The following is a 24,025-nucleotide window of genomic DNA, read 5'->3' as shown; positions in this document are numbered from 1 at the left end:
ATACATAGAACTATATATGCATATCATCTGATTGATATGTATCTATCATATAAAATATATACTTTATATTTTATATACCAATATATATTAAAATATTTATATATTTTATATAATATATATTCCTCTAGTGTGGGGGGTTGGGGAGTTCATCATAAATATCTTTTTTGAATTGAAATTTTCTAATTGTTACTGCTTCACAGAAATGCAACTTCTTTAAAATTTTTATCAGAAACATTTTTTGTTGTTATTTATTTATTTTTTTAGAGAGAGTGTAAATCAGGAAGACAGGCAGATGGAGAGAGGGAGAGAATTTTAAGCAGACTCCGTGCTCAGTACGAAGCCTGATGGGGCTTGATCCCGCGACCCTGGGATCATTACCTAAGCTGAAATCAAGAGTCAGACACTCAACCAACTAAGCCACCCACATGCCCCTATCAGAAATTATAAACATACAGAAAATGAGATACTAAAGTGAATTCCTGGGTAATCATCACCCAGCATCATCAGACATCAACTTATTTGCAAATACTGTTTCATCTATCTCACCCCTCCCTACTGAATTTTGGAGGTAGAAGATGGAGTATTTTAAAACAAATCCCAATAAATTGGATAAATTTCTAGAAATTTAAAGTTTTCCAAAACTGACTCAAGAAAATAAGAAAATCTAAATAGACCTTTAATAAGGAAAGAAATTAAATCAATAATTAAAAATCTCCATTCCCCCCCCCCCCCGAAAAAAAAAAAAAGTCAAGATGGCTTCAGTGGTGAATTTTATCTGACACTTAAGAAGAAATAATACTGGGGTTCCTGTGTGGCTCAGTTGGTTAACCATCTGACTTCAGCTCAGGTCATGATTTCCCAGTTCATGAGTTCGAGCTCAGCATAGGGCTCTGTGCCGACAGCTCAGAGCCTGGAGCCTGTTTCAGATTCTGTGTCTCCCTCTCTCAGCCCCTCCCCCGCTCATTCTCTCTCTCTCTCTCTCTCTCTCTCTCTCTCTCTCTCTCTCTTTCAAAAATAAATAAACATTAGAAAAAAATAATAAGTAAACACTTAAAAAAGAAGAAATAATACCAGTATTCCACAAGTTCTTCCAGAAAATGAAGAAATATGTAACATTTGCCAACTCATTCTATAAGACCAGTATCACCTTGATACAATAGCCAAACAAGCAGAATATTATAGATCATTGTAAACATAAAAGCCTTCAACAAAATGTTAGCAAACTGAATCCAGGAGTATAAAAAGAAGATTGTGTTCCATGACCAAGTGGGATTTATTCCAGGAATGCACTTTTCTCCTAAAATCAGGAACAAGACAAGGTAGTCCACTCTCATGTCTTCTCTTCAACATAGTCCTGAGAGTTCTAGCCAGTGTAGTCAGGCAATAGAAAGAAATAAAAGGCATCTGGATTGGAAAGGAAGAAATAAAACTATCTCTTCACAAATAACATGATGTTTATGGATAGAAACTCTTACGGATTTCAAAAGGAGTGCAACAGTTGTACCCTGAAAATAACAAAAGTGTGTTGAGGGAAAGTAAGGATATAAAAATGAAAGCATCCTATGTTCAACATTGAGAAGACTCAACATCGTTAAGAGGGTAGTTCTCCTCAAACTGATCTATGGATTCAGTGTAATTTTTCATCCAAATTCAAGGGGCTTTTTTTCCTGCCAAAATTGATAAACAGACCCTAAAATTTATATGGAAATGTGAAACACCTAAAATAGTGAAAACAATTTTGAAAAGGAACAAACAATAAGGTCTTTGGCTTTCCTGTTTAAGAATGTGCTATAAAGCTACAGTTATCAAGATAGTGTGTTACTGTCATAAGGCTAGACATATTGAACAATGGGGTAGAATTAAGAGTCCAGAAGTAAATCTTTGCATTGATACTTTATTGGTTTTTGACGAAAGTACCAAGGCAGAAGGATCATCTGTGCAGCACATGATGCTGGGACAACTGGATATCCACATGCAAAAAAAAAAGATGAACCTAAACCCTCACTTCACACCATATACAAATTTAACTCAAAATCAAGATAAATGTAAGAGCCAAAGCAGTAAAACTTAATGAAGATATGAGAAAGTCTTTGAGACTTTTGGTTAGACAAGCATTTCTTAGATATAACAATAAAAGCACAGTCAGTAAAAGAAAAAGTTGACAAGTTAGACTCATCACATTTGAAAACATCTGTACTTCAAAAGACACAATTAAAAAATGAAATGATAAGCAACATAGTAATATAAAATATTTGCAAAATACTTATCTGATAAAGGACTTACATCCAGAATATAAAGAGAATTTTTATAAATTGTTAGTAAGACAACCTAGTTAAAAATGGACAAAAAATATAAATAGACTTTTCACTAAAGATATAAAAATAGAAAAATAGAACCCTCATACTTTGCTGGTGGGATTATAAAATGGTTCAGCCACTTTGGAAAACAGTCTGGCAGTTTCTCAAAAGGTTTAGAATGGAGTTACCATATGACTCAGAGATTCCACTCCTGGGTACCTAAGGAAAGTGAAAACATATGTCCATGCAAAAATGTCTATATGAATGTTCATTGCAGCATTTCTCATAAAAGCCAAAATAAAAATAATCTAAATGTCCATCAACCTAGGGCACCTGGGTGGCTCAGTTGGTTAAGTGTCCAACTCTTGGTTTTGGCTCAGGTCATGATCTCAGGGTTTCATGGATTAAGCCCCTGGTCAGGCTCTTTGCTGACTGTGCAGAGCCTACTTAGGATTCTCTCTCTCTCTCTCTCTCTCTCTCTGCCCCTCCCCTACTGAGTTGCTCTTGTTCTCTCTCTCTCTCTCTCTCTCTCTCAAAATAAACACATTAACATTAAAAAAAATCCATCAACCTGATGAATGAATAGATGTTATGTTCAGTGATGGGATGATAGGTGATTTTCTAAAAGTGATTTTCTACATTTTCTTTAATGACTAACATTAAAATTTTGTAAAAGCTTTTTTAAAAAATTTTTGAGTGAGTGCAAGTGGGGATGGGGCAGAGAAAGAGGGAGACACAGAATCCAAAGCAGGCTTCAGATTCTGAGCTGTTAGCACAGAGCCTGATGTCGGGCTTGAACTCATGAGCCATGAGATCATGACCTGAGCCGAAGTCGGACGCTTAACCGACTGAGCCACCCAGGTGCCCCAAAATTTTATAAATGCTTTTTACATAAAAGTGAAGGAGATAACTGATAACCCAAATGACTGAGGGCTTGGATATGCCCATGGATCCTGTCTAGGACACATTGTTATTTTCTGAGTGCCGATCTGTACTCATCTCAGAGTTTGCAGCGTATAATTACTGTCTCAACAAGCCTATGATGTAGGTAACTATAAATTCATTTTGCAGGTAAGGAAATTGAGACATAGAAAGATTAGTAGTTTTAGGGTCACCCAGCTAGCAAGGAGTGAGCTAAGTTTTGAATTCAGTAATTGTGATTCTAGTCTATACACTTAGGTACCATGGTTATACATACTACAGTGATGCTTTCCTTCTGACACTTTCTTATGCTTTGTTTTGTTTTCTTACAAAGGGGTCCAAATTTTATGGAAATGAGCTCAAGAAAGAAAAGCAAGTCAACCAACGAATTGAAAATATGATGCAACAAAAAGCTCAAATTACCAGCCAACAGCTAAGGAAAGCACAATTACAGGTATTAATTTAATTGCTAAAGAAAGTGAAAGCTGGTAGAATAGTAATTGATAGTTAAAATGCATCATGGTCAAGTCACAACTGAAAACAAGGTAAAATGTAAATGTTCATTATATTATAAAGCATAAAATTTAACAAACATGCATACTTTGTTAAATATGGGTCTACTCTTTTACATAAAGACCCCATACCGGGGCGCCTGGGTGGCGCAGTCCGTTAGGCGTCCGACTTCAGCCAGGTCACGATCTCGTGGTCCGGGAGTTCGAGCCCCGCGTCGGGCTCTGGGCTGATGGCTCAGAGCCTGGAGCCTGTTTCCGATTCTGTGTCTCCCTCTCTCTCTGCCCCTCCCCCGTTCATGCTCTGTCTCTCTCTGTCCCAAAAATAAATAAACGTTGAAAAAAAAAAATTAAAAAAAAAAAAACCCCATACCTAGGCATTGTCACCTCCATTATACAGAAGAGTTAATGGAACCTTAATTAGGGTAAATAACTTGCCTAGCTTCAGAGCTAGGATTTAATCCAAAGCTTATGTTCTTTTTGTTATATACATACTTTGCAGCTACAAAAGGCCACAAGATAAATGTGGCATGTTTTCTTCAATGCTGATTTTGCAAAACAGATTTAGGGGAACATGTTCACTAATTAAATTATAAAGCAATTTAAAACATAATTGTGTTGTACTAAAACTAAGGTAGAATGCTAAATGTGCATGAATTTTTAAGATAAAACACCAGACTTCTAAAAATTTGGAGGCTTTTGGCTTCTCCAGTATCTTCAGGGAATAAATACTCAAAAGAGTTTCCTCTGGTATTTAAAAGCTATTCCAGGAGAAGAGTTTGAGTAGAGCAACACTGCAGGGCATCATGTAGTAGATTGAAAACTCAAAATAGTCAAGGTTTTGCTGGTAAACCTAAGGTTTACTTTTATATATTTAAAAAAAAAAATTTTAAATAAAGTTTACTTTTAAAGACAGTTTTTATCCTCTATCAAAATCTGATTCAATTTAACAAAGCAGTTTAGGCTGTAATATGATGATAAAATCATATTGATCTAGGCCACACATTTCTTCTCGTGATAGTATAGTTCAGAGATGCCAAACTTTATGTTTTTTTCTTTGCCAAATTGTAATGTGTCATTTTCTTCATATATGCTTTCCTAGAGCACAAGCTAGTTTTTTATTTTATGTGATAAGTGGTCTCCTCTCATAAAGAAAGATCACTTGCTTTTGCCTTCCCAAATTATCATTTAAAAAAATTTTTTTAACATTTATTCATTTTTTGAGGGACAGAGAAAGAGCACGAGCAGGGGAGGGGCAGAGAGAGAGGGAGACACAGATCCAAAGCAGGCTCCAGGCTCTGTGCTGAAGCACAGAGCTCTATGTGGGGCTCAAACTCACAAACTGCGATATCATGATCTGAGCCGAATTCAGACGCTTAACTGACTGAGCCACCCAGACGACCCCCAAAATTAGCATTTTTAGTGCTTCATAGCATTCTACTGTATGGAGGTACCATAATTTATTTGCCTTATCCCACATGGGTTTCAGTTTTTTGTTTTTATATATAACTTTGCGATGATTGTTCTTATTTACATATCTTTGTACTCTTGTCCTGTTATTTTCACCAAAGATTGTACAGTTTCACATTTTCAACACAAGAGTGCTAGTTTCCTTACATACTTGTTTCAAATTAAATTTTATTAATTTTATCAATCCTTTAGTTTTTGCTGGTAGTGTCTAAATATTATTTCATGTTTATTTTAATTTGCACCTTCTTTGATTATGACAGAAAAAGAATGTCTTCCCTTGTATTAGCCATTAATATTTCATTCCTATGGGAATTCCTTTTTTATTGTTAGTATATAGGCTAAGTAGCTGGCACAAGATCCCAAAATACAGTGGTTCAGATCAGTTAAGAGTTTATTTCTTTCTCACATAATAGATAAGTATTCCTGGGGTACCTGGGTGGCTCAGTCGGTTAAGCGTCCAACTTTGGCTCAGGTCATGATCTCGCAGTTCCATGGGTTCAAGCCCCATGTTGGGCTCTTGCTGACAACTTGGAGTCTGGACCCAGCTTTGGATTCTCTGTCTCCCTCTCTCTCTGCCCCTGCCCCACTCATGCTCTCTCTCTCTCTCTCTCTCTCTCTCTCATAAATAAATAAACATTTAAAAAAATAGATAAGTAGTCCCAACTGATTGGGTGGTTCTACTCACTGTAGTAATTTAGGGACCCAGGTTCTACATCGTGTTGTTCTGTCATCCCCTAAGTGTTACCGTTACCTGGTTTACAAAATGGGATTACCTCCAGTCTATATTCTAGACCCCAGTAAAGAAGAAAGAATGAGGAAAAAAAATCAAAGGCAAGTAATTTGCTATTCAACAAGTGAAAGAGAAATTGCACACATTACGTCAGCTCACGTGCTTTCTCCTTTTAATTTTTTTTAATGTTTATTCATTTTTGAGAGACAGAGTGCGAGCAGGGGAGGGACAGAGGGAGAGGGAGACACAGAATCCAAAGCAGGCTCCAAGCTCCAAGCTGTTAGCACAGAGCCCCACGCAGGGCTCGAACTCATGAACTGCAAGATCATGACGTGATCTGAAGTCGGTCACTTAACAGACTGAGCCACCCAGGCCCTTTCTTTCTTCCTATACTAAATTCTCATTGTACTTGAATTTGTTTCTGGATTCTCTCTTCTATTCAGTTGAATCTTTTCCTCTATCATACCATGCAATTTTAGTTATTCAATAATAATAATATGTTTAATATGTTCCTTCACTACGATTCTATAAATTTTTTTCTCATGCATTCTTTCGCATAACTTTAAGCATTGTTTCATCAAGTTAAAACAAATCCATTCTGTGTATAATAACATTATTTTTAATTGATATTAATCCTTAGGCAATTTATTTTCAGAACCTTTTTTTGGTAAGTTTTAATCGTCTATACAAATATCTCTTAAAAAGCTTTAAGATATAATGCATATGAGTCATTCAATATAAGAACTTTTTGCTGTTCATGACTCTTTTTAAAGCTCATAATCCTTAAATATGCTAACAATCTGAAGTATTAGAAAATACTTTATATTGTGTAACAGAGCTTCAGATTTTGTTACAGTTTTTGTGACTATTTCATGAGAGACTCTCTGACATCTTTTGAAAGGGGAGTGGCAGGAAATCTGTTTTATGTTGATTGTTAACTTGTTTCACTTGTTGAGCTTCCTTTAAAAGAAATTGTGTAAATGGGAGGGGATTGAGGAAATCCTAAGGAATCTAGAAGATCTGAGAGTAAGAGAGGTTTTCCATGGGAAATGTGTTTCTATTCCAGTGTCATGAATTTTCCAAATAATAGATTTTTGTATGCATGCTATGATGGTAGGAACTATTATTGTTAGTCAAGCTGAGCTAACTAACCTCTATAGTCTCCCGGAGTATTTATTCAGAACCTAAGTGTTCCCCACTCCATCCTACCCTCTTTAGACTTCTTAAAGGCACAATCATTTTTGTAGCTGCCAAAACATCTTGTTATAACATGGATTCATAAATTAGATAGACAAATATCTGAGGTGCCTGGGTGGCACAGTTGGTTAAGTGTCCAACTCTTGATTCTGGTTCAGGTCATGATCTCACAGTTTGTGAGATCGAGCCCCACATCGGGCTCCGTGTTGCCATTGTGGAGCCTGCTTGGGATTCTCTCTCTCTCCTTCTCTTTCTGCCCCTGTCCTGTTCATGGTCTCCCTCTCTCTTTCTCTCTCTCAAATAAATAAATAAACTTAAAAAAAAAAAAAAAAGAATAGACAAACATCCATGTTATATTAAATGGAAACTACACAGCAAATCTGTGCATTTTGACCATTTTAACAACTGATTTTATGGACCTGGGTTTATTTACCAACTTAGGGTAGTAGTAAGTCAGGAAAATGAAAAACAATATTTCTGAAACAGTTTCCTGAATGTAATCAAAAAAGGGATTTTTTAAAAAAAGTAAATAAAGCATAATGTTGATATAAAATACACTATTTGAGTTTGGTTTGAAGTTATTTCAATATTAAAGACTTTTTAAGATCCATTTTAGGGAAGCATTATAAAATAATGGAAAGAGCACAGCCTTTAGAGTAACTTGGTTTATAGGTCTAGTGCTAACATTTACCAGCTGTATGACTTAGGGCAGATTACTTCCTCTTACTGAAGTTTAGTTTCCTCATCTACAAAATGGGAATAATAATTACCATCTCAGAATTATTTTTATCACTAAATGAGTTAACATAGAAGTGTTGATTCTAATCTGTACACTTAGCCACCGTGGTTATAGGACGCATTTGATATACTCAATAGATGTCACTTCTGTTTTTAAAATTATGGGTAATATCATGAAGCCCTTTCCATATCCCTGGATGAGTACATTACATGAGTAGCTCTTTTAATTCTTCCAATCGTTGGAGATTGGTTTAGTCCCACTTTTCAAAAAAAGTAAGAATGAGGGGAGTTAACTTGCCCCCAACATGTAACTGAAGACCCAGAAGAAGCTCTTATTCTTAACCATGGTCACACACACTAGTTCTGAACTGTGGCAAAAGGGATAACATACACGTGAGAGGCTCAGATCAGAACATGGAAGTTATTTGTAAGGGAAAATAGAAGAATGGAAAACATGAATGAGGATTTCATTAGAAGAAATTTGAGAAAAGCAGGGTGGTGTGCATTTGGTAGTTGCAGAGAGAAAAGTGTTTAGACAAGGGTGAGTAATGAGAGTAGAGGAAAGCGGAATGTGTGAGTCACTCAGTGGGGAGGTTTCCTTTTGCCAACTGTACTTTTGCTTGAAGCACAGAAAAGATAATAGATTGCTGAAGGAGCTGTCATAAAATTAACATATGAGGCTAAGGAAAGCTTTTTTCCACCTGGTTTGCTTTCCATTTATTATCTTTTTCCTTTCCACTATTTATGGGTTAAGATACTTCAAATGCTGCTCCCGTATTCTCAGTCGATTCCTATCATAGGTATATTTTCTAGATTAAAATAGAGTAGTTTTTAACCCACCCTTATTTTTATTAGCCTCCATGATTTGTCTACATCTTTTTTTTTTTTTTATGTTAGGATGCTATTCTCTAATTTAAAATCGAAGTACTGGAAAAAATAGTTGTTTTAAATCTGGATGATAGATTGGAGTCATGTGAAAGTTCCACTTATTAGGTATCTCACTGCATGAGATCAGCCTTCTGCAAAATTTTTCTGCACATTCTACTTCCTCTTTTTAAACCAGAAAAAAATATATATATATATTTATCAGTGTAAAATTTATGTATTTTCTCCTATAAGTCTCACCTCTTTCTCTCTTATAAGAAAAGAATTTAAAGGCAAATCAAGTCTTTATCCTGATAGAACTCATAATTTAGTATCTAATATAGTAAGTGCCCCATAAGGGCAGGAAAACAACTAAGGGAACATTAAATTCTGTGGCATGGAGGACAGAGAGCTAATTAAGCCACAGAGAGGTATCTGAGCTGACCCTTCAAGGCTTTATGACAGAATGAGGAAGATCATCCTAGCCAGAGGAACAGCCTGAAAAAGGCACAGAGCATCTCAGTGAGTTGTAGCCTAAACAGAAGCAGACCCTCTAGAGGTTCACTGGAACCAACTGGAAACAAATATGGTTCAGGGGATTATTTCTTTTAATATTTCTAACTTTGAGAGAGAGAGAGAGACAGAGTGCAAGCCAGGGAGGGGCAGAGGGAGAGGGAGACACAGAATCTGAAGCAGGCTCCAGGCTTCCAGAGCCCGACGTGGGCCTCGAAATCATGAACTGTGAGATCATGACCTGAGCCCAAGTCGGACGCTTAACCAACTGGGCCACCAGGTGCTCCTCAGAGGATTATTTCTAAAAGAGAAGTTGCAGTCTTAGCCTGCAGCTAGTGGGGAAACTAGTGTCACTATAATGCTAAGAAGGAAGACCATGAAAAAAATTCTCCAGAATGGAAGCAGAGTTGAAGTCTAACGAGGAGGAAATACTGAATTATACCCCTGCATCTTTCCACTTTTGAGAAAACCTGCTATAGAGATCTCCACATGATGGAAATTGCTTTCATTCCAGAGCTTACCCCTATTGCTTATATCTATTTTCCCCTCAGTTTTTTATTCCTTTGCTGTGCAGCTATCCTTTGATCCTTTAGTAAGAGATTACATTCATTAAACTTGTCCCATTTGCTAGCCACTATTCCATGCTCCTTATGTATTCCATCTTATTCAAAGTGATCATAGATCAAAATGGTCACACCACCACCCTCGGCTACGGGGAAAGCTGGGAAGCATATTTAGCTTCTTTTCTCTTCAGCCTCTATAGTAGAGGCCACAAAAAAGGAACACTTGGAAATGGTCTGTCTGTTACATAAACCTTTTTCTTACTGCCTGCCATACTTTGGTTATTTTTACCTCCTTTCATTTCCCTTTCTTCTTATCAATCCAATTCTTTCTCTCTAGAGAAATAAAAATGCTTTAAAGATAAGTTTCTTGGCTATTATATTTGACGTATATATTGATTTCATGAAAGAATAAATTATAGCTTCAATTTTCAATTTTGATTTGTATTGACTAACGGTTACGAATTTTAGCCTTATAAAAACAGTTCTACAGAGTGAATGTTTACATTATGATTTGTACATTTACTTGTACAGTACTCTTCAGCGTAAAGGTAATATGCCAAAGAAGTATATAATCTTTCGTTGTAGATTTCCTTTGTTGCTACTTTAAAATGTTAATGTTATGAGTCAGTGAGAGTTGTTTATTTTACCGAAGCTTTTATTTACCATTAGTTGATGTCCAAATTTATAAAGCAGAAGAATCATTTGATACAAGCACTTACAATATTTCATTCATTCAAGAAATATTTATTAAGTACCTATTATGTGATTGTAGTGAGTGAGAGATGGAAGACTTGGTAGGGTGAGATATTTGAGAATGAACTCCCTATCTTCATGAAAATAGAAGCAATTATCAGCCTTAATAAACAACAATAAAGTGTAAGTAGATAGAGGTACCTGGCTGGCTCAGTCGGTGGAACATATGACTTTGACTTTTGACTTTGGGGTTGTGAGTTTGAGCCTTATGTTGGGTGTAGAGATTAATTAAGTAAAAAAAAGTTAAATAAATAAAAAAGAAACTTCAACAAAAAAATGTATACATAGATAGGTGGGTCAATGGGTGGGTGGAAAGATGGATGGATAGATGGACAGAGATAGATACCTACTAAACGAGAGATTAATGTTATGATTATGGTGTTTTGATATCATGTTGACTAAAAATACGTTAACTTTTTAAAAAATTAAGGTTGACAGATTTGCAATGGAATTAGAACAGAGCCGGGATCTGAACAATACTATAGTGCACATTGACATGGATGCTTTCTATGCAGCTGTAGAAATGAGGGACAATCCAGAACTGAAGGATAAACCCATTGCTGTAGGATCAATGATGATGTTGGTAAGTAGGTAAAGATCAAAGACAAAAAAGGAAATTTCATAACATATTCAAGTAAAGCTTACTGGTTCATGAAGGGGGAAGGGGAAGCCTTTGGTAAGCTTTACCAGTTTGCTGGGCGTTTTTCTGTGTGCTTTATATGTGCTCAATTACGGAATCCTTTCAACATCACTTGAGGAAATTTTTATTTCCATTTGACAGACAAGGAAACTAAGTCAGAGGGGTGTTTAAAAACTTCCCCAAAATTACAAACCTGGTGAATGGTAGAGTGACATTGTATCTTTCTGTTGCAAATTATATTTTTTAAAGCAACTGTTCTAGTTAAAGAGAACTGGAGAAGAAAGAAAAGGAAATGTTATTCTAAAGCAGGCTTGCACACAGTGGCTTGCAGGCCAAATCTAGTCCTTTTTTTTGTAAATAAAATTTTATTGGAACTCTGTCACATGCCATCCATTTGTTGTTGCATTGAAAGAGCAGAGTTGAGGGGCTCCTGGGTGTCTCAGTCAGTTGAGTGGCCAACTCTTAATTTCGTTTTAGGTCATTATCTCACAGTTGTGAGATTGAATCCTACGTCAGGCTCCACGCTGAGCATGAAGCCTGCTTAAAATTCTCTCTTCCTCTGCCCCTCTTCCCTGCTTGTATGTGCATGCTTTCTCTATCTCTCTCTCCGATTAAAAAATAATAATACTAAAAGAGCAGAGTTGAGTAGCTGCAACAGAGACCCTATGATCTGCAAAGTTTAAAGTAATTACTATCCAGACTTTTACAGAAAAGATTTCCCAACCTTAGTTCTAGAGTAACATACTTCATTAAAATAGGACTGTAATTAGTTTTTCCCATGGCTTAGAATCTTAACTTTTGTGATTGCCATGTTGCTCTCCCTCATTGCCACCCTAACCATAGAAGGTAAAGATGGCCAGGATTGCTATATGTGGCTAAAACTGTGTGGGGAATTAGGAATAACACCTGGAGTAGATGGATTTTGGTATTAAAAAAAACATATCTATAAGAGAAACAAAGAGAGTTCTACCCTGTTTCTAACTCTTTCAAATGCCTTAGCTATAAATCTGCTTCCTACTGAGTTACTGTTTTATTATAAAACTATAATCTGTTTGTTCATTATCTCTGCTCCCATAAGTATGCAGACAACTAACAATTGAAGTTTCAAAACAGTGTTTATTGCAAGACTACTCTCCTTTTCCTATAAATAATCAGCCTATATTTGAAAAAATGCATTTATTTTTAAGAACATATATCATAATCTATGTGAAATTATCTATGTGTGTGTATATATACATACACAAATGCATACTGTAGCCATGTTAAAGCTAAATCCATTGCTAGATCTGCAAAATATTTTCTTTCCTATAAATTCTATCCTCCTAAAAATGGGTTATTATTTCCAAATTCAAAATGATTATTTGCCATATTTAAACAAAGATTACTGCTTTTGTGTGCTCAGCTAATAGACTTCCCTTCTAATGAGATTTGAAGTATAATTGCTATTGTTCTATTAAACTCATAAAAGTATATTTAGAAATTAATGGTAGTGATAGCACATGTTTGATTATTCCAGTCTGTTAACAGTTAGAATTCTTTTTTGGGGCACCTGGGTGGCTCAGTCGGTTAAGCGTCTGACTTCATCTTGGGTCATGATCTCACAGTCTGTGAGTCCGAGCCCCGCATCAGGCTCTGTGCTGACAGCTCAGAGCCTGGAGCCTACTTCAGATTCTGTGTCTTCCTCTCTCTCTCTCTGCCCCTCCCCCACTAGTGCTCACTTTCTCTCTCTCTCTCTCTCTCTCTCTCTCTCTCTCTCTCTCAAAAATAAACATTAAAAAAAAAATTCTTTCTTGATGAATTGGGTAGATCCTTGAAATGTTCTAAGTTGGGATTTATAGTTAGAACCTCATGGCAGTTATTTATTGCTGCATAACAAACCCCTCCAAGTACTTAGTGGACACCATTTATTTGTTCATGATTCTCTAATTTAAGCAGAGTACAATGGGGATAACTCCACTCTACCTGAGGTTGTCTAGAGCTATTTAGCAGGGGCTGGAGGATCCAAAATGGCTTCACTAACATGCTTGGCCCTTCAGCCAAGGTGGCTGGAATGGTTTCCAGCCATTGAGCATTCCTCTGTCCATATGGTACATCATCATCATTTAGCAGTTTAACCCAAGATCTTTACACAGTTGCTGGCTTCCCAAAAAAGCAAAGGCTAAAGTTGCAGACTTCATAATACCTAGGTTTCAAGACTCACATAATGTCACTCTTTCACATCTTTTTGATCAAAGCAAGTCTCAGTGCTAGTCACTTGCATGAGACACTGGAGCCCACCCTTGGATAGGAGGAACTGTAAAATACTGTGGCTGTGATTTACATGTAGTCTACCTAACACAAACCTGAAAGTTAAAGGAAGTTGTATTATAAATTTTGTTTCAGCTCTACTACAGATCTAGCTTTCATATCAATTCCATTAGGTTTATTTATATTTAACATATTGATTTGTTTTTCTAGTGCTATCTGCATTTGCTGTTCCAGAATACTGACCAAAGATTAGCATAGTTTGGAGTGCTATCAAGATTTTTATTAAATGCCATTTGAAAACCATTAATGGCAAATTGATGTTATTCTGAAGTAATCCCTTTCATATGGTAGATTCTGTTTTGCATTCCTTTGAATTTTCACTTGAGATTTCAAAGATGTCACTTGTGATAAAATTTTTTTGGAAATGGTACTGTGTGTGGTATCATCATCAACAAGATTTAAAAGTAATGTTCTCCTTCTGACTTTCATAATTTTTTCACCAAATGTGTTTCACCAAAAAGGATATTCAAGCCTGAAAAAATAAAATGTAATTTTCAAAGTTCTTTTAAGCTTTATTCACTTATATTTTTGACATATAATTTGGCTGACAATATATTAGAACCTTTGACTTTTGTTGTAAATGAAAAATTTGCCAAACCCCAAGTATAGCAAATTCCAAATCTATACTAGTATACTATACTATTACTTTCTATACTATTACTTTCATATAACATCTATTTGTACTGTAACATTACTTTATAACTATTAGTTCCATGTAGCATCATTACTTTATAACTATTAGTTCCATGTAGCATCACCCACCATCATCCAAACTTTGCTGTATACTATATTAGGTATGCCTTAGAACCCATAAAGTTTAGGGACTCCTGGTGGCTCAGTCGGTTAAGCGTCCAACTCTTGATTTTGGCTCAGGTCATGATCTCTTGGTTTGTGAGATCAAGCCCTGCATCGAGCCCCACTTTGAGCTCTGCATCGGGCTCTGTGCCGACAGTGTGGAGCATGCTTGGAATTCTCTCTGTCTGTCTGTCTCTCTCTCCTTGCCCCTCCCCTGTTCATGCGCTCGCTCGTGTGTGTTATTTCTCCAAAAAAATAAACTTAAAACCATCTAGCCTCATGGCACTTAAAAAAAAAAAAAAAAACAAGTGAAGATTAGTTATTGGAAATATAAGAGAACCTTTTTATTAGTCTTGTTTATTTCCTAGTATCATGTTATAAATATGGAGACCGCAGTGAGAGAGAGGGTCATGGTATAATACTATGATAGGATAAAGTCAAAGCTCAATTCGAGGCAGTGGCCTATAAAAGAAATGTCCTTGACTTGAAAATACACATCAGTAATGTGTTTCTTATGAACGTATTGATCAAGTGTCCATTTAGGTTTGTATATTTTTTCCTATGTGGTCTGTTTTCTTTCAGTCTACCTCGAATTACTACGCAAGGAGGTTTGGTGTTCGTGCAGCTATGCCAGGATTTATTGCTAAAAGACTCTGCCCACAACTCACTATAGTGCCCCCAAACTTTGACAAATACCAAGCTGTGAGTAGAGAGGTAAGTCTGATGAACTCCTATTACAGACTTTGACTGATTTCTTTTCACTTACAGAATCAAGTCCAGATGCCTTAGCACCTCATAATTTGGTCTTAACTTATCCCTTTAAATCTTACCTCTCTATCACTTGTCCAGCTTATTTATTGAAAACTGAGCTAAGGGGAGCCTGGGTGACTCAGTTGGTTAAGCATCTGACTTCAGCTCAGGTCATGATCTCGCAGTTGACGAGTTCAAGCCCCACATCAGGTTCTGTGCTGACAGCTCAGAGCCTGGAGCCTGCTTCATATTCTGTGTCTCCCTCTCTTTCTGCCCCTCCTCTGCTCATGCTCTGTCTCTCTCTCTCTCAAAAATAAAGAAACATTTAAAAAAATTAACAAAAAAAAAAAAAAAGGAAAACTGAGCTGAGTATGCAGAGTACACCCTTCTATTTCCCAGATATTTGCTTTTCCATATATTTTTTTCTTCTGTTTAGAAGCTCTTATTTCCCTAGAAAACTTTGGATTGCCTTATTTTAACCTACATTAACTTCAGCTGTTTTTTTCTTACTGTACAAAATATATCTTTCTAGAATCACCTTGTATTTATAATTTATATAATCTCAAGTTATTAATTTCAAACTGTTTTGCGAATAAATTTTTTTATCAAATGTTTTTAAACAATAATAAAATTCCTGTATTTTGATTAACTGTTTTCCTGCCTCATAGTCTAGTGAAGATGCTTATGAGCATTTAATGTACAAGAGACTGATAATGGAAGAAAAAACGGAATAATCTTGATTTGAAAAGGGTCTTTGAAATATAAAGATTTAATTCAGTAAAATTGCCTAAACTGTCTTATAGGAAAAGCTGCTATTTTTCTCTATTTTTGATATTTTTGATCATGCCAGTGCTAAAACTTAAGTCATAAATTAAAATTTTAGAATACTACGTGAAACACTTTTAGCCTACTGTAGTACAATACAGTGTTAACGACGACTGTCTGAATTGAAACCCTTAAGAAACTATGAGCTAGCACTTAGTACCATTTAGTCATGTGAAAAATCTTTAGATTTGCTCCTCTTATTTGTTTTCCACCTCATGTACTCTAGAAATGACTCCCACCGAAATTAAAAAGGTGCTCTACCCCAAATAAAAAAGCAAATTCTTTTTTTCATTCTTTCAAAAACAGTCTGTGGCAACAAGTGCTTTTTGTCTCTCTCTGAAAATGTGGTGGTGAAGGGGGAAGCACATTCACAGGTGGTTACTGCTTATGTCTTTTACTGTATTCCTAATGTAAAAGGGTAGAAATGCTACCGTAAATATTGTAGGCTTTCAGTAAGTTTGAAAATCCTTCAAAAACCTTGTAAGAAAGGATTTTTTTGTGTCCTACTTTATTTAACTCATTAAAACTTCAGATGATATGATGAGACCTGAATTATTTTTAGTTTCCTGCAGTTTTACATATATTGAAGAAATCTTTCAAATTTGAGCAGGATCTAGCTAGTTTTTTTGCAGATAACGAGTGAGTTCTTGTGTGTAAATGAACTACAGCACAAATTTCCTGACTATAAGGGTGTTAATATGTGTGGCTTGGTTTAAAAGTTTAAGGAAAAGCCATTTTTATTTTATCCAAAAGAATGGAACAGCTTTAACTGTTCTGGAAGGCAGAGTGCTTGAATTTTACTGGAACATGTCTATTTTTGTTCTTGAAGCAGTATCCTATGAAAAGGAAGTTAGTGAGTACTCCGTGTCTCTAGGGAGTACTTCTCATTCAGAATAATCATAGTTGGCTGCCAACTATAGACTTTCCAGAGTTTCATTTTCACTAGAAAGATTCCATTTGAGTACATTATAAAGCTGGTTTCTTCTACAAGAACAAAGCTAATTAAGGTACTCTCTGAGTAAAGCATGGCCAAGTTTTATATCACCATTTTCTAAAATTACCTTTGACACAGCTGTTCATAATTAAAATAAGCTAAAAAGCTTTCTTTTTATAAAACTTCAAAAAAGTTCTCATTATACAGCAGACAGATTTTAAATACTAGATGGAAGTATAACATAATTCAATAAATACTTTTTTCAAATATATATATTATTTTGGCAACTACTTCCTCTAATTTCAGGTAATACTTCAGTGGTTAAAAAAATTCATAGTTTCACATAATAAAACTGTCTTATATAAAAGTCATTTCTGGAATCATACAGAAATTCTGATCTCTTCATTTCTTTTATCTCAAGATGCAGCTCCAGACTTTTCTTCTTAATTTAATATAGTCACAGACTTCCACTGTAGAGTTGTCCTCTTTCCCATTCCAAATCACGATAATTGAGCTTTATTTTCTGAATGGATACATGCATTAATGTATGTTTTGAGTGGAGTTTTATGTACATATTATAATTAATTAAAATATAACTACTTTCTAAAGCATCATACTACCTTTATGTAAGATTATTCCTTTTTATTTTTTTTAAATGTTTAATTGTTTTGAGAGAGCACACACACTCAAGAGGGCAAGTGGGGGAGGGGGAGAGTCAGGGAGAAAGAAAAAATCCCAAGCAGTCTCTGGTTTGTCAGTGCAGAGCCCGACATGGGGCTTCATCTCATGAATCCTGAGGTCATGACCTGCGCCAAGGTCAAGAGTCAGATGCTTAACCTACTGAGCCACTCGGGTGCCCCAAGATTATTGCTTTCTAAAAGGAACAGAAACCATTGGGGCACCTGGGTGGATCAGTGTCTGACTCTAGATCTTCCCTCAAGTCATGATCTCATGGTTCATGAGTTTGAGCCCTACATCGGGCTCTGTACTAATAGTATGGAGCCTGCTTAGGATTCTCTCTCTCTCCCTCTCTCTCTCTGCCCCTCTCACTCTCTCTTGTCTCTTTCAAAATAAATAAACTTAAAAAACATTATAAAGAAATAAATAAAATGAACAAAAACCATCATAAAAGGTGAGACGGAGCAGGGTCCTATTGTTACCACTTCTACTCTTGACCAGTTATTTAAAATTATGTTACTTAACTGTTCTTTCTGTGCCAGCAGAAGGATGTCTGAGATTTATTTGAGTCACTTATTATATCTAGATAAAGATGGCTGAATAGAGATTGTATCAAATGAAGCTGTTTCATTGTCTTCTGCCTTCATGATCTATTTTAATGCAAAAGAGAATTTGAACAAACTTGCCCTAGCAATAAATTATTTATTCCCTAAATCTATGAGCTATTGATTGTAGGATTTTTGCTATATTTCAAAGTAAGAATATTAATGTTTCTTATCAGCTGTTATATGACAGGTTTTGCTGTGGCAGCAGAATTTAAACCATTTTGTTCCTTTTGAAGGTTAAGGAAATACTTGCTGATTATGATCCCAATTTTATGGCCATGAGTCTTGATGAAGCCTACTTGAATATAACAAAGCACTTACAGGAAAGACAAAATTGGCCTGAGGACAAAAGGAAGTATTTCATCAAAACAGGGAACTCCCTAGAAAATGGTAAGCAATTAATTAGAATGATCAAACTAAAAAACAAACAAAAAGCCCTTTGAATTAACCCATTTAATGCATTAGCATCCATAGATGGTAGGACTAGTTAAACCTTTATTATGAAAAAATATTAAAAATGAAAAATCAGAAACTTAAAATGTACTAGTGGAATTTTTAAGTTAAATTTGTAGAATGTCACTTTTAAACCAAATGAGATTGTTAAATTTCTTGAGTTTAAGGGTGTGCACTAGTTTGCATTCCCACCAACAGTACAAGAGGGTTCCCGTTTCTCCACATCCTTGCCACCATCAGTTGTTTCCTGAGTTGTTTATTTTATCCACTCTGACCTGTGTGAGGTGGTATGTCAGTGTGGTTTTGATTTGTATTTCCCCTATGATGAGTGATGTTGAGCATCTTTTCATGTGTCTCTTGGCCATCTGGATGTCTTCTTTGGAAAGTGTCTATTTATGTCTTCTGCTCATTTCTTCACTGGATTATTTGTTTTTTGGGTATTGCATTTGGTAAGTTCTTTATAGATTTTGGATACTAACCCTTTATTTGATATGTCATTTGCAAATATCTTTTCCCATTCTGTCGGTTGCCTTTTAGTTTTGTTGATTGTTTCCTAGGGTATTATGCTAAGTGAAATAAGTCAGAGAAAGACAGATATCATATGTTTTCACTCATATGTGGAACTTGAGAAACTTAACAGAAGGCCATGGGGGAAGGGAAGGGAAAAAAAGTAGTTACAAACAGAGAGGAAGGGAGGCAAACCATAAGAGAGTCTTAAATACGGAGAACAAACTGAGGGTTGATGGGGGTTTGGGGGAAAGGGAAAAATGGGTGAGGGACATTGAGGAGGGCATTTGTTGGGATGATCACTGTGTGTTGTATGTAAGCAATGAATCATGGGACTCTACCCCAAAACCAAGAGCACATTGTATACACTGTATGTTAGCCAATTTGACAAAAAATTATATATATAAACAAAAAAAAAGACTGTGCAGAATCCCTAAACAAAGTAATTTCATAGCAGTTCTTTTCCCAAGATCTAATTAAGAAAATGTTGGGTTGTATTGAATCTGAGGAGGTTGTCTTTTGTTGTAGTTGTTAACAGATAATAGAGTTTTTAAAAATTGACCTGAAACATGAAAACATTGGGTGAGTTTTTTCCCTCTTGTTTTCCAAATTATCTATAATCTGGTTATACAGTGATTATGACTGTTTTCAGCCTTGCCAAAAGTCATGACTCCCAACTCTCTTCTTTGGTTTAGACCTTATTTTGATTCCTTTGTATACAATGAAATAGAAGTTTCATGACCCTAAGGGTTTTTTCAAGGTATCTTTGTTGCCTATCCAGAACCCTGTCAAGGAACATGTAGATATTATGCATACTACTTTTAGCCCTCTGTCAGAGGTATGATTACTTCAGCTATCTTAGCTGTCCTAGACCCCTGAACAAAATTCACCTGGATGAAAAGGTAGAAACAGAGTTTGTTCACAACCCACAACTGTATTTCCTGTGCACAACTCATTGACTTCTTCGGGGGTGGGGGGACAGACAGTGGTAGCGAAACCCATTTGTAACTTCCCCTGAGTCAACAATGGTGGATCTTTGATGGCATAAAAATGATGGGTTTTCTTCAGTGACATAAAAATTCTCTCATATTGTTTAGAGGTCACATCTTTAGAGCAAGTTTAATGGGGACATCAGATCACAACTTCACCATCTTATTTAGAACTCTAAGGAATAGGTCTCTCTCTTTAATACAAACATTAAACGATAAACAAGCATGATTCCTGGACACAGAGGCTTAGAGCAAAAGATTTTCTGTAGTATAACTTTATTGTTTGGGGGAAGCAGCACAAACCTGGTGTCATGTTTGCTTTATATCTTAATTTATTTCCTTACTTTTCACAAGAGAAGGTGGGGGAACCATTCAAAGGTTGTATCAGAGCATCTCCATGAGGGTCTCCTATAACAATTATTTTCACAATATATTTTAAAAAATTACATTGAGACTAAGGTAAATGTTTTCATTCTCTACTACCGTTCATTTATTATACTACATTCAAACTCACTTTGAGCATGTGAATTTTTAATATAGTTATTTATGTACTTTTTTGTATTTCACATTTTTTTTTTAATTTTTTTTTTCAACATTTTTATTTATTTTTTTGGAACAGAGAGAGACAGAGCATGAACGGGGGAGGGGCAGAGAGAGAGGGAGACACAGAATCGGAAACAGGCTCCAGCCTCCGAGCCATCAGCCCAGAGCCTGACGCGGGGCTCGAACTCACGGAACGCGAGATCGTGACCTGGCTGAAGTCGGACGCTTAACCGACTGCGCCACCCAGGCGCCCCTGTATTTCACATTTTTAAGCTATTTAAATAGTTTTAGCTTTTTTCCCTCATATATAAATCCCTGTGGGCTGGACTTTTCAGCATACCTGATTTCACATTATGCCATGGGAAGCAGTCAGTAGTAAGTTGGAGCCATGGCAGGTGACTGATACATCTTCCTCTGAAGTCTAAGACATTTTTCTGCTGTTTGCCTCTTTTCTGAAAGGTGCAGTCTTTGGAAAAGTATTGCTAACTACTTTGTCTATGTGCAAATAAAATAATTAATATTTAAAAAAAATATTTATTTATTTTGAGAGAGAGACCGCATGCATGGATGTGTGCACAAGTGCAGGGTGGTGGGACAGACAGGGGGAAACAGAGGATCCCAAGTAGGCTCCATGCTGTCAGTGCAGAGCTCAACACGAAGCTTGGTCTCAAGAACCCTAACATCATGACCTGAGCCGAAATCAAGAGTGGGATGCTTAACCGACTGAGCCACCTAGGTGCCTCAATAATTATTATTTTATGTTTATTCTGCCATATAAATCTGGATGGTGAGTGTGAGGCAATACAAGAAACTGAAATACCATATACTTTTAGCACTTGCCTTCCAGATGGGATGCTTTCATCCTAGTGTTTCAGATTATAAGAAATCTTAGTTTTGTATTCAGATCACTTCAGTTATGGGATTATAAAGATTTTTTTTCAAAAAGCTAATAAGAAACTACTGTAGCAGTAGTTGTAGAGGCAGGCCTAACAGAGAACTAGACAGGTGGAATAATAGGAGACTGCAACATTCAGCAGCTGTTCTAACAATGAACCTAAAGGCAGTATGCTTTGCTTCCTGTTATGGTGTTCTATCAGTGACCCACCTAAGAGTACTGTGATGGACTCATGAGGTACAAAACATGGCATAAGGAACTCTGTATAAGGGGCTTATGAACTGGTTTGCAGTTTTTCTGCAGCTCTCTTTACCTTGACTTTTACGCATACAGATGGGGAAAAGGGGACCTTTCAACTTTGCCACAGTCATAATGCCTTATGAAATGTTTAACATTTTATTTATTTATTTACTTACTTACTTATTTATTTTAAAGATTTTTTTTTTAAGTTAATTTACCCACTTGGAGAGAGAGAGAGAGAGGAACAGGGAAAGAGAGAGAGAGAGCCCCAAGCAGGGTCTGCACTGTTAGTTTAGAGCCCAATGTGGGGCTTGAACTCATGAACTGTGAAATCATGACCTGAGCCAAAGTCACATGCTTAACTTACTGAGCCATCCAGGTGTGCCTGAAATATTCATCATTTTAAAAATAGAATATGGAAAATGAAAGCAGCTGAGGCACATAAATAACTGCTAATGTTAAGTTTATAAATAAGACTTATTTTGTATATGGCCTAGGAATTCAGATTTCCTAGGAATTCAGATTTAGAAAACATCTTTCTGTAACTTAATTCAAATTAGATGCTTTAAAATTTGAAACTAATCTGGTGGTTTGTCATACTATTTGTATTATCTTTAAAAAAACCTTCCTTAAAAGTCCTAGTTGTTCGTTTTTTAAGTAATATGCATTTATATGTGTCTTGAAACCAGAAATTTAATTTTTGCTTCTGTATTTATCTTAATATAGAAAACATTTATATGTAATAAAATTATGAAGAGATCAGAAATTTCTGTTGTTAATCTTAATTTTTATAAATACATTTAAACTGCATTTCTTTTCCATTAAGCTCTGAAAGTAGTCTTTAATGGATTTAATGGATTTAATGAGGACATTTTTGATATTGGCATAAATTTGAGTATATTTTACAGTCCAATTGTGAAAAATGCAACTAAAATGAGGTAATAACTAGATTACTATTTTTATTTTACTTTCAAGGTTATAGCCTACTGGTAATAATAAAGGCTTCTTTCCCTTAAACTTGGACCAGAGTTAATCTGATCAGACCTTAAGAATTTGTATATTTAAAGAAGCGTAACTTCCAACAGTAATTACTATTTATTTCAAGTGTGCCCTTAGTAAAAGTGGTACTTTATAAGTAAGCAAGTCAAAATTAAAATCAGCATTTGAAAGAGGGAAATTGAGAGTATTTTAATGTCTGAAAAGTTTCTTCCGTGAAGAAAATGGAAGGTTTTTTTCTCTCTAAAAAAACTTTACTTCTCAGCATAATTATTCTTGATTGCTAATGCATTTTTCCTCAATCCTAAATTCTCATTTAATGAGTAAGGGAAAAAAAGCTTTTTAAAAAAAAAGAAGTAATGTGACTAGGCCCATTTCTAGATTTTAGTTAATTTAGGTATGGTACACAAATTGGTGAGTTTTACATAGGATGTTTCTTCTTAAAGTGTATACCATGGAAATAGATAATATTCCTTTTAAGAAAAACTTAGAATCAGTATTTTCTTTGTTAAACAGTTACAAAATATAAATAACATTTGTCATCTTGGTTCTTAGAAACAAAACTAAAAAAAAAAAAAAGAGAAACAAAGCTAAACTAGATTTGCTTTGTCTTTAAAAAGAATGTAGGGAAACCTAATTTATGAAGTATGTACTTTTGTATTTATGAAAATTTATGAAGATAATTACTGTTCCTGTTTATAATTTAGATAAACCTGGAGAAGAAGTGAATAAAGTGAGTGAGCAGGAGCGATCCATCCCTCCACTACTCTTTAATGACATTCCTCCTGATTTGCACCCCCAAGGAAATCCTTTCCAAGCAAACTCTGAAGAGCAAAATAATCCTCAAATACTCCAAAATGCGATTGTTTTTGGAACATCAGCCGAGGAAGCCGTAAAGGAAATTCGTTTCAGAATTGAGCAAAAAACAACATTGACAGCCAGTGCAGGTACTTAAAAGGGATTTGATGGCTACCCCATAGTTAAAAATTTCAGACTGGCTAATATAAGTGTAATATTAGTAGTTTCTGGTTATGAAGTATATAGTGACATTTTACTTACCCTTTATGATTTCAATTCCTAATGACTTTACCTATTCAGAATACTGTGAACCTTCAGGTAAATTGGAATTCCGCAGAAAGGCCCATGAGCCCAAAGAAAAAACTTTCATAAATCTAATGTAGCTATCCTTTTTTTTTTTTAGCATTCAGTATTTTAATTGGTTTAGCTTTATTGGTTTTCCCTTTGAAGACTTCAGCCCTGTCCAGGATTACAGTTCAGGAAAGACCCCAGCTGACCACAAAGTAGAAGATAGA

General features: G+C 35.6%; 1 protein-coding gene across 8 annotated transcripts in view; it reads left to right on the top strand.

Annotated features, from left to right (window-relative positions):
- Positions 1–24,025, top strand: part of POLK (DNA polymerase kappa) — a 73,030-nt gene that overhangs the window by 29,147 nt on the left and 19,858 nt on the right. For 5 of the 8 annotated variants that reach the window (XM_040450635.1, XM_040450573.1, XM_040450580.1 and 2 more), the window contains 5 exons: positions 3,553–3,672; positions 10,986–11,138; positions 14,880–15,011; positions 18,326–18,479; positions 23,420–23,659. In XM_040450635.1, coding sequence (XP_040306569.1) covers positions 3,553–3,672; positions 10,986–11,138; positions 14,880–15,011; positions 18,326–18,479; positions 23,420–23,659 — 799 coding nt within the window. The remainder of the gene's footprint in view (positions 1–3,552; positions 3,673–10,985; positions 11,139–14,879; positions 15,012–18,325; positions 18,480–23,419; positions 23,660–24,025) is intronic. The other 3 variants (XM_040450608.1, XM_040450616.1, XM_040450625.1) reach the window with 3 other exon arrangements.

This window comes from Herpailurus yagouaroundi, unplaced genomic scaffold, assembly GCF_014898765.1.
Source record: "Herpailurus yagouaroundi ecotype Mexico unplaced genomic scaffold, PumYag 29, whole genome shotgun sequence".
Classification (NCBI taxonomy): domain Eukaryota; kingdom Metazoa; phylum Chordata; class Mammalia; order Carnivora; family Felidae; genus Herpailurus; species Herpailurus yagouaroundi.
Note: the sequence above shows the minus strand (reverse complement) of the source record. Positions and strands in the feature narration are given on the sequence as shown.